This window comes from Gymnoscopelus microlampas (assembly GCF_963454915.1).
Source record: "Gymnoscopelus microlampas genome assembly, chromosome: 4".
Taxonomy (NCBI): domain Eukaryota; kingdom Metazoa; phylum Chordata; class Actinopteri; order Myctophiformes; family Myctophidae; genus Gymnoscopelus; species Gymnoscopelus microlampas.
The window spans coordinates 23,819,686-23,834,134 of NC_139941.1; the positions used below are offsets into that span (position 1 = coordinate 23,819,686).

The 14,449-nt window shown below is 43.2% G+C and overlaps 1 protein-coding gene across 1 annotated transcript in view; it reads left to right on the forward strand.

Annotated features, from left to right (window-relative positions):
• The window catches only part of fbxl17 (F-box and leucine-rich repeat protein 17), a 273,887-nt gene that overhangs the window by 82,508 nt on the left and 176,930 nt on the right, over window positions 1–14,449 (forward strand). Inside the window, exon 7 of the mRNA XM_084055102.1 lies at window positions 3,000–3,107. Within this exon, the coding sequence (XP_083911228.1) occupies window positions 3,000–3,107 (108 nt within the window). The remainder of the gene's footprint in view (window positions 1–2,999; window positions 3,108–14,449) is intronic.

Sequence of the window (14,449 nt, forward strand, 5' to 3'; positions counted from 1 at the left end):
TGACTGAGTTGCTTTGAACACAAACCCTAGGGAAAGTCATGTAAGTCAACAACTGACGGTGCAACACTTGATGCAGTAAAAGAAAATGCTGGCCAAAATATGGGACAGTTCTTTGGAAAGTATCCCTCACTTCTCTCAAAGTCTAAGATTAAGGACTATAATATGAAGGCTGTAGCTGAATGCTACAAAGTGGTTAGTTAACACAGCACCTTAATAGAGCCTACATCCAAGTCTTTGTTCAACAATAAACATCTTACTGTGTGTGTGTGATTTTGCCAAAAACCTGTTTTACATGCTGTATTGACACTATATTATACAGTATAGACTACTGTATGTAGATGTACGTCAGTAGATTTGAAAGTCCATCAATGTATGATATGCTATTTGTTCACTTTGTACATCAGTTAGACCCTATGCTTGTAACACTACTCTTTAATCATCTTACCTGTGTTATTTATGTCTGACTCCTCTCGTCAGACATCAAAGCAACAGCATGTTTTATTACTCGCTATCCTAAAGCCATCTCAGCTGGCTTCCTGGGCTTCACTCAAATCATTCACAGTGGCTACAAGACTTCTATATAACGGCGTGTGTATTCTTTCTATTTGCAGTCTAATTAGGGACCTATGGCTTTATCATTTTTAACACACTTTCAGTTTTTTATTGAGCTAATTAGAAAGTGTGTGTGTTCAAAATGTCTTCAAAGCCTTCTCAAAAACCCTTCACAAGAGTATGTGGAAGTACACATACTGTGTATGGATGCAGGCTCGGGCTCGCCAATGCTTTTTGGGGATTTTCAACATTTGGATGTTGAAGTTTCTATCCTCCATCCTCTCCACTCTTTGATGTTTGTTTTCCTTTGTTTCCCCAGTTAATCATCCAATTGAGTCAATTCTCCTTCCCTGTTTCCCCCTTTTCCCTCCTCTCCTCCCTCTGTAATCTCATCCCCATTGTCTGTGTGATTGATGGCCGATGAAGCGCTCGAGGCGACGCTCGAGCGGGCCCGGCGAAGAGGAACAATCTCCCTTCCGGAAAAGTTGTCAGCGTGTTTAGTCCGTTGAGACCTGGAACGCATCTGTGTCACTTTTTGATTTGAGCTAAAAAGCATTATTTTACACTTTGGTTATTCAAAAATAGCAGATATACAAGCTCATAGCGCGGCACCGAGTGCCGCGCTACGAGCTTGTAGATCTGCTATTTTTGAAAAATCATGAAAATGTGTGCAAATCTTTGAATATATATATTTTTTAAAGCAAACATTTGTAACTCACATCTTTGCTTCTGGGGGTCCCTGGAACAACATATTTTGAAATGGGCGTCCGCGCCCAAATACATATACATTTTGGGGTCCTTGACATGAAAAAGTTTGAAAACCACTGACATAGAAACATACGTTTTTTTCAAAAAACTGTTAGGAATTAGACGACATTTTGTAGAATCGGAACCTCAGGCCTTAATGGGTTAGTGAGGTGTTTTGAGTGATGTGGCAAGGGAAGTGTTGTGAACTATTGATATTCCTATCGATGGATACGAGCGGAGGCCGGTGGAAAAGTTTGTTTCCCTACTGATCTCTGATTCTTAATAGGCTGGGTGAGAGACGGGGGGCGGAGCAGCCCATCCATCATCATTCCATCTCATTGGCGTATCCACGACCACTCAGTCCGTCTTTCTCCAGCCCGTCTTTCACCCTGTCGCTGTCTGTCTCTCTGGCCGTCTTCATTCTGTGTTTGGTTGCTGCTGGGTGTCCTGTCTGTCTCTCTTTGATATTTGCCAAACAGAGCCGTGTTGAGAGTTGTGCTTCACAAGATATCGTTGAAAGTAACATTACTATGTGTTTCTAGTCAGTCCCAGCATCCCTGTCAAACGTTGTGTGCTTTGAAGTAGTTTATATAGTTAATTGTTGTAAACGAGAGCGAATATCAACAGAAGCATATTGGGGGATTTTGGCACATTTTTGGGTGGGCGCTACCCACATGTTTAGCTGTGTTCCACATTCCACGATCCTTACAATCCAAATTGGTATTATTGAAGGGGAGAAATAATCGACTGAAGTTAACTCTCTCACTGCCAGACTTATTTCTGGCTGCGTGCTCCCACTGCCAGCGATTTTTCGATTTTCTTACCTTTTTCAAGTAGTCACAGAATATTTATCTCCAGTATGATTGATCCCCTGATGGTTGCTAATCACTGAGGGTTTCACTGTGTGGTTTCACAAATGTCAACGAGGTCATCGCGACTTCGTTGACATTAATTGCCTGCCTTTGAAAATAACACGTCTGGGCCAAATATACATAGTAAAAAAAAAAGTACACAGGAGCCGAGATACAGCCTTTTTAAGTAACTAGGGGGCCGGCCGCCTTAACCAAGAAGTGAATGGAGCAGCAAATCTTAAGATCATCATATCTTGGGTTCTGAACGTTTTTTTTCCAAATGTTTCTCAAAAAGTCGTCATAAGTCGTTCTTGGTAGCCAGGGCGTTATGACAATGTCTCGTTATAAGTCGTTCTTGGCAGTAAGAGAGTTAAGTTAACAAACTTTTTTGAAGGAGTTTACTTACTGTAGGCATGCAATCCATCATGACCCTGATTAATGGTTACTAGTGGTTGATTGACTCGATTATAATTTATTTACTGTATACAATATAAAAATTCAAATGAACACCCACCAGGACTGCATTTGTAGCAGTGAAACTGCTACAGGAACCCACTATAGAGAAATGCAGGTAAATGTAGTCTTTGGCAAGTGAATTAGAGACCACGCTCCATTCTGGCCGGTGGCAAAAACTAATTTCCTACACACGCTGGTGAGGTTTGCTCACAAGCTACTAGACATGCTACTTGTGTCGTGCCTCATTGACAAAACCGTGCACTTTTTGATGTGAATTATTCACTCGTATCATACAATTGTCGCAAAACGCTTTTTAACTCTGTTAAAATGTACCGTTTTTAGCGGTGTTATGTTATTTTGTTTTTGCTAACTGGTCCTCTTCCTCTCTTACAGGTGACTGATAAGTCTGTGCGAGCCGTGGCAGAGCACTGTCCAGAGCTGCAGTTTGTGGGCTTCATGGGATGCCCCGTGACATCACAGGGGGTCATCCATCTCACAGGGGTAAGAGTGACTCAGCGCATCATGGCTGACATTTAGCGTGAATGTGCTTGTAAATATATCCTCCATGTTTCCGGAGCAGTTAAAGAGGAGACTTAACATGAGCTTCTCCTCATTGACGACGACATTTCCGTCCCTTTTTTCGGATAGCAGATACAGAAAGTTATTACGCACACATGTCTTTTTTTGGCACCAATTATTACCAGTGTAAATGTCAAGAGGAGGGGTTTGCATGACCTCGTTTTCTTTTATTTGTCTAATGCTGTTTCAGCTATAACGACGTGCAGCGTACTAGCATTCCATCCTGTTGTTGCTGACGCGCGGTATTTCCACAGGGGGTAAAAAAAAAAGACACTTTCTAAATGTAAACTCGAGGCCTTGCCGTGTGTGTGGGGTTTTCTTTTTTTTTTCTCCTCCCTCATTTCTTAGTTGGAGTGGAAGTTAGTGGGTGCTATAACTTTTAAACCTCATGAAAAGCCTAATGAGACGAATCCCTAATTCTACGAGGCTGTTCAGATGACACCCTGCTGTTGGGATAATACCATGTTAATGAGCAGGGGTACAGTGGTTAATCCATTAAGACCGGGAACGCGTCTGTGTCATTTTTAGATTTCTTTGGCTATTCAAAAATAGCAGATCTACAAGCTCATAGCGCGGCATCGAGTGCCGCGCTATGAGCTTGTAGATCTGCTATTTTTGAAAAATTGTGAAAAATTGTGAAAATCTTTGAATATATGTTTTTTTAAGCATTAGGATTTAGAAAAAGTATGTTTTAATTGGCCTCAGGTCTTAATGGGTTAAAGATGTACCGTACCACACGCGCGCGCACACACACACACACACATACACACTCTCAACACGGACAGACACATAGAGTACGTGCTGTGCACATCTGCCCACTCAAGCGCACGCTGAGGCATTCTCACGCACGCACGCATGCACGCACACAAGCACGCACGCACGCACACACACCGCCACCTAATACACCCATTCGCACAGCCTTCATTTTACTGTTTTTGTGTGTGTGTATCCCTACATGTGTGCGGAACAGGTGTGTCTGTGAGTATGCTTGTGTGCCGGCGTGTGTGTGTGTGTGTGTGTGTGTGTGTGTGTGTGTGCGTGTGACCCTTCTTCTCAGATGCAATTACAGTAGTGTTAATAGGACTGAGGAGCTGTGATGCGGCGGTGCATTATTAGATTAAACAGCAGATTAATTTGCGGTGGTGGTTTGGGCCCTATCATCTCTGCAGCCTGTGTTGACCTTGGCCACGCCGTGTAGACATACCGTAATGAACCCAGCCAGTCATAACACCATTAGCATATCTGGGGCGGACACGCATAAACACACACACACACACACACACACACACACACACCTCATTATTATTTATTACAATATAACCACGGTAAAGTTTTGAAGAAGCGTTTAGATGCCTTAAATCATAAGTTGGCTAATCACAGGCTCTGTCTGAGATAAACGTCCATGTGAATTCTTTGCAAACTTCAAAGGTTTGGGCCGAGGCACGATAATATTGTTTGTAAATAACAGAAAATAGGGATAGATTTCCCTCTTTTTCGGAGGGAAATCTATCAAAAGTAAGGAAAATAATCGTATCAAAAAGTTGTGTATTTGAATTTACATTCCATCAAAAATGCTATTTCAGTGCTATTGCACAGGGAAATGTGCTTAAGTGGCAAAGATATGAATCTGAACTCTGTGGAAAGGCATTACTACAGAAAACATTGGCACTGATTCCTCTGACGTCAGGGCTGTTTTGTGATTGGAAGGGCCCCCAAATAATTTATTCAAAACCTAGAAAATTTGTTTTCGTTGTGAAACTTATAAATGGCAACTTAACTCACTGAGTGCCAGAATGATTTCTTTCATTTTTTTCAAAGTAAAAAAAAGTGCTTAGGAAGCGAGATACAGCCTTTTTCAGTTATATGTTAAACAAGGAGTGGATGGAGCTGCAAATCTTCAGATAATGATATCTTAGGTTCTGATTATTATTATTGTTTTTTAAATCGATTGATTGATTATTAAAATAAACAGGCTCTTAAAATGCACGCGGCCCACCCATCTGATCACTTACAGTAACACATGTTAAGTGGTCAGAAATGGTGGTCTGTGAACGCTTTTGAGATTTACAAGTGGGCCTTGATCCAGAAAAGGTTGAGAACCACTGAAGTAGATGACCGAGGTCCCCCAGGGCTCTCCGGTTGGAGACTCAGCCGGTCATCAAATTATTGGCTTAGGAATGCAACAAAAACAAAACAATCTCCATGAATTCAAAGCTTCATGGGGTGTGTAATTGATAGAAAATAACAAGTAATCTTTTTTGTGAACTACTCCTTTAAGTTCGACTTATACTTTGTTGTACGACGGCATAACAGGGAGAAAATATCAGATCTACAAGCGACAAGCTTGTAGATCTGCCATTTTCGGTGCTCGACGCGTTGTAAAAATACTTATAAATCAGGCATCACTCCGTCATGTCTTTGTGTTCTCTCTCTCTCTCCCTCTCTCTCTCTCCTCTCTCTCTCTCTCTCTCTCTCTCTCTCTCTCTCTCTCTCTCTCTCTCTCATATAATATACCCCGCTCTCAATGGATAATTACTGTCAATCTGTGACAGTAATTATCTCGTTTAGAAGTTGATTCCTCTCCCTTCATTCGCGCCTTGCACCGGTCCCTCGCCCTCCGTCCCCATCCAGTGTCAACTGGAAAATCATGCTCTGCCGTTTAGTATCGTTGCATTTCTGATGACTCTGCGGACCCCCACGCACCTCTCCTGTTCCATTATCACTATCCTGCCCTCTCTCCTCTTCACCCTCCTTTGACAATCTTCTGACAATCTTCCTAACCACCCCACGCTATTCGCCGCTGTGGAGCAAAAAAAAAATCCATTACTCTTATTAACCCATTAAGAACGGGAAGGCATCTGTCATTTTTTAGATTTTAACCACTTTAACCATTAGAATATAGCAGATCTACAAGCTCATAGCGCTGTAACGAGTGCAGCTATTTAGAAAAAAAATCTTTTTGCAAATATTTGCTTCTGGGGGTTCTACAAATGTCTTCTAAATCCTAACCGTTTTCTGAAAAAGCTGCTGAAAAGAAATGTTGCTATAATCAGTGGTTCCTAAACTTTTTCACGTGAAGGGCCCCCAAAATGATATGTATTTGGCCGCGGACCCCCATCTCAAAATAATGTTGTAGCAGGGACCCCCCAGAAGCAAAGATTTGAGTTAAAAATGTTTGCTTTAAAAAATATTTATTATATTCAAAGATTTGCGTACATTTTCATGATTTTTCAAAAATAGCAGATCTACAAGCTTGTATATCTGCTATTTTTGAATAGCCCAAAAAAATTACACAGATTATTTCCAGGTCTGAATGGGTTAACTTCTCTTTTCATAACGCTCGCTCGGTCTCATTTCAGATATTTTATTTTTATTTTTCTTGTATCCTTTTTTTTATCTCCTTCAAAATCATGTAGGAGGAAATCAATGTAAAGGTTGTTTGTGATGAAGTGGGCTGCCAATGGAAGGTGTGCTGAATGTGATGGAGACAGTCAGTCAGTGGTGTAAGTGTTGGTGGTGAAACTACTGCAGTGCTCATGCATGGCTAATGGACCCTGCAGTGTTCCAGGTCCCACTGAGACCTATAGTGTTGAGACCTGCATGCATGGTGACGGCTCACCATGCATGCACATGTTTCATATGCTGGCTATATTACAGTCTGGTTATGTATTTAAACACTCTCAACCTGGCATCCCTCCCTATTTTGGTCGTGTCATTATAGGTGAACATTTTACAATGTTCCAATTCAACACATACACTTTATAAAAAATTCAGCTCAAACACTCAACGCAATTGAGCTTATAGATGGGCTATGTTAGCTATTTTATAAATGGGTTTAAGTGGTTAACTCATTAACCGCCAGTGTAAAACATCGTCTATAGCCAACCTTGCCAGCGATTCCGAGCGTAAAATCATAGAATATTATTTTTCACAACGATCCATCCACCGATCGCTTTAAAAGACGTATCCGAGTCTCGTAGAATCGGAGGGGGGGGGGGGGGGGGGGGGGGGCGGAAGCATGCCGTCGCGATAAGCCAATAGTTATTGGCAGTTGAATGTTGGCAGTTGAATGTTTTCGCCAAAAAGCAACAGAAAGCAGATAAAAGGGCATTTATCCAAATCCATTCCGTTTTTGTTTTATTTCCTTCACTGCTTCACTGGGAGTCAAATGGTGACTCATAGGTTAGCGAAGATCGCCATCTAGCGTAAACACTGAAAGCACGCAACATGCGTCACAAGGCGGTGTGGGCGTTGGATTGACATACTTCATTGGCAGTCAATGAGTTAATGTGGAACATTTCAAAATGTTCACAATGTATGTTTGTAGAGATTCTGAAAAGATCATACTCCATAATTGTAAAAGAAAAACGATATTTAATCAACTTCCAAAACCCAACTTCTTCTCAACCCTATTTGTCCCACAACTTGTATAAACTTCGACAACTTAAATTAAAAACACTTTTGTTAACTTTGTTTTTCGATTCAGAGTCACTTGAAACCAAGTGGGTCTCCAGCCGTTCTGCTTGTGTTGCGTGAGGGACTAACCTCTTACTGGTGTTTGGGTTACATATTGAACGTTTAGGTTTCCTCCCGGCCTGACACTATTAATGGTTTTATTGATGAGGCCGGTCACATCCCAGGGCCATGTAATGGATACAAAGTGTCTGGGGAGGAACGCTCTGTGTGTGTCCCAATACTCTCAGTGGCACATTGCTCTCCCCTAGCTGCTCATTTGAGAGAGTGTGTGTGTGTGTGTGTGTGTGTGTGTGTGTGTGTGCATGTGTGTGCGCGTGCACCTGCACCTGAATGAAATCAATCTTTCCCCTCACACAGTGTCAAGGGACTCACCCTTGAGTCAGGTCAAGGGACAAGCCACTGAGGGTAAAGTGTGCTTGCGTGGGTGCGCATGCGCGTGCATTTATGGCTAAACTAAACCAGCTTTAGCATGACCCCCTTGCTCTTTGAGTTGTTGGGGTGTGTGTGTGTGTGTGTGTTGTGTGTGTGTGTGTTGTGTGTGTGTGTGTGTGCGCGCGCGCGCGCCGGGTGCACTTACACACAGAACTATGCCAAAGTTAAACATGGTTTAAAAAGAAAAACATTTAGAAAGTACAGCCTATTCTCTGCACTTCCTCCTCCGATTCCGTCGGTAGAGCTTTGGTGTTTGGCCGGCTTTGAATGATGAGCAGACAAAAAACCCACAGTCGTTATCCACCTCCTCCAACAGTGTGTCGGTACCTCTTTATAACTCTCTCTCTCTCTCTGCTGGCCTCTTGGTCATTGTCTCTCTCTCTCTTTCTGTGTACTCTGTATCTTTGTCTTCTCTCTGTTAGTCTCTCACCATATGCCTGACTGACTGACTCTCTCTTCCTTCTCTCTCTCTCTCTCTCTCTCTCTCTCTCCCTCCTCCCTGCTTTCTCTCTCTCCATCTTCCTGTCAAGTGGTATTCTTGTCTTCTGGTAGTGATTAAGTCCAAGGTCGGCCCTATCAGAGAGCCCAGTGTTTGAGAGCAGCACTGCGAGTATACCAAAGAGCTTTTACCCCCCACCCCCCCCCCCACCCTCAGATGTCCCACTGACGACCAACCCCACCCCCCACCCCCCTCGCCTGTCAAACTCTTACCCGCAAATCCCCTTTTTGTACATCAGCCTATCATTGGCCCCCAAGCACGGTGCGGAGCGTGGAATGCCTTTTTCATGGGAGTGTATGTGAAAGTTTGACACCCTCAGGAGGGAGGGAGGGCGAGAGAGAGAGAGAAAGAGAGAGAGCGAGAGAGAGAGGAGGCCTGTAGCCAAAACAAATGGAGAGGTTGTTGAAGAAAGTGTCAGAGATGAAAGGAGGTATATTTTCGAGGCTGTAATGGCTCTGCGTCGTTCCCTCTGATGTTCCCCAACTTTGGGTATTTCTGGTCTTAATTTGGGCCTCGCAGATGAATTGGGCTGCGGCGTTGTTGTTCTTTTTTTGGTTTTTTTTTTTTCCTCCAAAGAAACTTGGGACCTCTTGATAAATGCTCTCTAAATTTGACAGAACTGGAACATGTATAATACTTCATCCCCCCTCTCCTTCGCTCTCTCTCTCTCTCTGTGTGTTTATGAGCAAATAAAACAGTCTGGTCCATGACAGTGGAGCTGTTTCACTTCGTAACCAAACTCACATGTTGGACCACATCCGGGCCACTCGGTGGACTCGGTACATGCAGGAGCAAGTCCCAACATCCCCACCCATCTGAATAGGCTCTATGCACAGCAGCCATATTGTGAAAACATTCACAGGTGTTGCCAATGATACTAATGAAGGCTCTGTTCCATTCTGGTCAAACAGAGTCAGGGTGCTGATATTGTGCATATTGGCTCACTGGAAAACACTCTGCTACACCAGTGGGTCTAAAATTGGGGTTCAGGGACCCTCATGGTTCCTTGAGGGGGTTCCAAATGGCCTCTTACGGGTGTGTAACTTTGAGAGAGTGCAAATGGAACCCAAGGGACCCGTAAGGGTCCATTTGGTTCCATTTGTACACTCTCAGAGTTATGATGGTCGTGGAAATTAAAAAGTCTGAGAACCACTGTGCTACTCTAAATGGAACAGAGCCTTCATTAGTATCATTGGTAACACCCTGAAGGAAGTGATAATATGGCTGCTGTGCATAGAGCCTATTTGGCTCAGGACCATTGCAACTCGTCACTAGAGTCCCGCGACGTGCGGGGGGGGACACAAATCAGTGCGGGGGACACAAATCAGACACAAAGGTTAACATCACAGGTCTCTCCACCTAGAGTCACATTCACACCCTCCTCCTTATTCACCAAACTGCTGCACCGAGTGCTGCCTGGGGTCGCTGTAGCCTCTGCCTTACAGTACAGGCTCCTTATCTATTCTCCCTTACTGGAGCACAGCAAAATACATAATCTCTGTGCCCTCTGTGTCAGACTGATAACCCCCCCCCCCCCCCCCCACGCATGCAGGGGTTGTAAGTATGTCTTCTGTATGTCTTCTGTATGTATGTGTGCGTGTGTGTGTGTGTGTGTGTGTATGTGTCTTTTATGTGTGCGCATTGGTGGACGGGACAAGGGAGGAGGAGAAGGGGTTTATCTGGGGGGGATGTTTAAGGTGGGTTAAAAAGCATCGGGGGGGGGGGGGCGGGGGGGGGTGTTTGGCTTAAAAATGACAGCGGAGAAAGTGTAATAAGGATTTTTGTGAAGCGAAGGAGGGGCAGGCTTGGGGGGGGAATCGTGAATTAAAAGAGCGTGGCAGGAGTCTGAGCATGATGGACACGCATCTCCAAGAGCCGTTTGAGACTTTAATTAAGCCTCATACGTTGTTGAGTGGAGTCCCTCAGGGCTCTATACTAGGGACTTTTCTTTTTCCCCGCATTAAATACATTAAATATCCCCGCTGAAAACAAGCCGACCATGAGCTTGTCGATGTGCTATTTTCCGCCAGAGTTACGGATGGGGTTTAAGTGGTTACATCCAGACACAGTCGGGGAGTGAGACGTTTGACCTGACAGGAGGGGTTATCGTGTCTCATTATTTGACCAACGAGTTTCATGCTGTTGTGCGAGAGTGTGTGTGTGTGTGTGTGTGTGTGTGTGTGTGTGTGTGTGTGTGTGTGCGGGACATGACACTAGTATACGGACACAGTCAGTATATCATCGCTGATGTGTAGAAAGCTCGTATGTCCAAAAGTTAAAACCCACTGTTACTTTTCAAGAAATGAAAAAAAACCCTAGTACTTCCAATGGATTGTGACTGTTTGTCACAAGCGCTTGGTAATACTTTTTATTGGACACGGGCAGACTTCTTTAAATTCTTGAATATTTTGAAAATAGCAGATCTACAAGCTCACAACGTGTTGTGAGCTTGTAGATCGGCCTTTTTCGCTACTTGCGCGAGACACAAAATAGGACAAGGTTTCTACCTGACATAGACGATAACATACAGTATATATATATGTTCTATTGGTGCATGTACAGTATGTGGTCATCTGGCTTAGTGCACCGAAGAGAAACCAGCACTCTCTGTCTCCTCCAGCCGTTCCCTGCCACTGAGTTTGTTATCAACACCAACACACATGCCGGATTAGAGGGACAGATAGACAGAGAAGTGGGGGTGGAGAAAGAGAGGGGTGGTGGTGACAGGGAGGAAATAGGTGATAGACAGTAGATGCCCAGAAGACCGATGATAAAGGGAGAATTTAACCCATTCAATCCGGGAACACATACTTGTGTCATTTTAGATTCTTTTTTTTGCGATAATCATTATTTTATATACTTTGGGCTATTCAAAAATACAGTACTGCTCTACGAGCTTGTAGATCTGCAATTCTCTTTTGAAAAATCGTGAAAAACTTTGAATATATATATTTTTTTAAAGCAAACATTTTAACTCAAATCTTTGCTTCTGGGGATTCTACAAATCTCTTCTAAATCCTACGTTTTTTTTTTTAAACTTATGTTGCTATAATATATCAGTGGTTCTCAAACTTTTTCATGTCAAGGACCACCCAAAATGATATGTATTTGGCCGCGGACCCCCATCTCAAAATATTTTGTTCCAGGGACCCCCCCCAGAAGCAAAGATTTGAGTTAAAAATGTATATATATATATATATTCAAAGATTTGCACACATCTTCAAGATTCTTTTTTTCAAAAATAGCAGATCTACGAGCTCATAGTGCCGCGCTATGAGCTTGTATATCTGCTATTTTTGAATAGCCCAAAGAAATCTAAAAATGACACAGATGCGTTCCCGGTCTTAATGGGTTAAAGACACACACACACACACACACACACACACACACACACACACACACACACACACACACACGCAGACCTCAACACACGAGCGCGCACGCGCGCGTGCGTGCAGGGGGATCAGACCAGTGGCCCGTGACTGATGCGGACAGTGTATCTGTGATGTCAGACCCCATGCCCTTTCCTCTCTTTCGCACCATGCCCTCTTCAAATATTCATCCCGTCTGGCTGTATGTCTGCGTGTGCGATTTTAGGCTCATCCCGGAGGGATTGTCTCGACACAGCTTTCTCCTGTCTGACTCGGGATGTGTCTGGGATGTTCAGATATGGAGACAAATATGGAGAGAGAGAGTGTGTGTGTTGTACGTATGCGTGTGTGTGTGTGTGTGTGTGTGTGTGAGAGATGATTCGAGATGCTTGTATGCATCCAAGGACTCCTCTGTCTAGCTTTCCTCTCACTTGTATAGGCTCCTCGTGTTGTCTCCCTGACACGGACCACATACACAGACACATTCCTTTCGAGCAATACAGTGTACTATTGGAGCCGTGAATCACTTCCCTTGAACTGTGATTACGCTTTCCTTAGTGGAAGTTGGTACCTGTCATCATATCGTCTCTGTTGGGTGAAAACCTTTTATGTCCAAAACATTTCACTTTTCAGAAAATGTAAAAGAAAATGAACTTCCATTAGATACAATGTAGTGCTTTTAATTTCAAATACAGAACATATTTCAGAATATTACGTTTCTCCATCCTTCCGACCTGCCCTATACCATCACGTCCCCTCCCGGCCCGCTCCCTAAGGTCAGAGGATGCCAACATCCTTGAAATCCCCAGCACCAAGCGCCATAGTACCTCGGGTGAGCAGGGCTTTCTCAGTTGCCGCCTCCTCTCTATGGAACCACATGAAAGCTGCCCCCAGCCTTCTCTTCTTTTAAAACCGCCCCCCAAAACCCATCTCTTCAGACTTGCCTTCCCCACCTAATCCTGTTGCTGCTATTTCTACCGTTTTATTTGTAACTGTTTGTATCTTCGAGTATCTAGAAAGGTATACTACATACTGTATGTCGGATCTATTAATATTCTTAGTATCATTATTATTCTTTTATTAGACCAAAAAGAGAGATGTTAGACTTTGCTTTGTGATCAGTAAGTCATAACCCCGAAAATACCAAGGCACGCAGCTTTACAAAAATAGCAAGGCTTAGCGCCTACAAGTTTCACTCTCAGAATACAGAACACTCAGGATTTTAGGCGCTACACAGTAAAATCGTCAATGTTAATTGAACTCAGCGAGGGGAACAGATGTAACCTTACATTTGTACGCTCTCAGAGTTGTTTTGTATGGATTAACATGCAGTAATGGCGAACAAAAAATGTGAATCATATATCCCAAATCCAACATGTTGCGTGTTGCTACGCTTTATAAAGCACAGCAACAATGGCAGCTCTGTCCGCCCGGACCAGCATCTCACCTGCTTGGCACAGCGGGACGCGTTGACGATGACGGTCAGTCCCAGCCATGGTGTGCCAGCGTTCTAAACATGACATCATATCCTCTGCATGGGTTCAGCTCTGGCTTAACTTCCTGCTTGGCATCTCGATGTGTAAATATATGCAGTAATGGCTGCAGTTACTTACAGCACTGTGCTCTGACAGAACATACACACACACACACACACACACACACACACACACACACACACACACACACACACACACACACACACACACACACACACACACACACAGTGCCAAACTCTGACATGTACTAATGTAATAAAATGTCAAATCAACCTTTCCACAAATACTGAACTGTGGCCCATGCTTGGCTGAAGGAGAGCATACCTTTGAAATGGCCGTTTGTTTTTCTTCTAATTTAAAGTGACGTTTTGTGTTTGACCTCTGACTCGAGCGCTCATTTCCTGTTTCAGAGAGGGTTCTAATTTTGGCAGGTGGGAGCCAAGTCACTCGGAGCCAACGACTACCCCACTCCCTCATTAATACAGAAACACGGCACTAGAGTCAGATCTCAGACATGGACAATGTTTATTTATCCAGCTCATGCGTGTCATTAAGTGATAGCTTATCTCTTATCCTCTTGGCTGAGGTATGATAGCATTATATTTCATTTTATTTGATTTAAACTTGGTTCATAAATGAACATTCTTATCCAATTTGGATCACGATTCTGAAAAGAGTGGTTTGAATGCAGAATCTTTTACTTTTTATTCCCTGTCATGGTTGTATAGTAATGTATATCTGTCTCCTTTTGACAGAATCTGAAATTGAAATCTAGGCTAGAAAATCTAGAAATTATGTTACACAAATCATAAAGTCCTTAAACACAGTAGGAGAGTAGAGATTGCATCTAGGATTAAGCACACAAATGTTATGTTTTAAAAGGTTATGATTGTTTTGTTTATTCATTTTGTATTTTTTTAAAGAAAGAAGCATGATTATTTTGGAGCTAATGCCGTGCTGGTCTAACAGTGTTTGGTCTCTATTAGTACT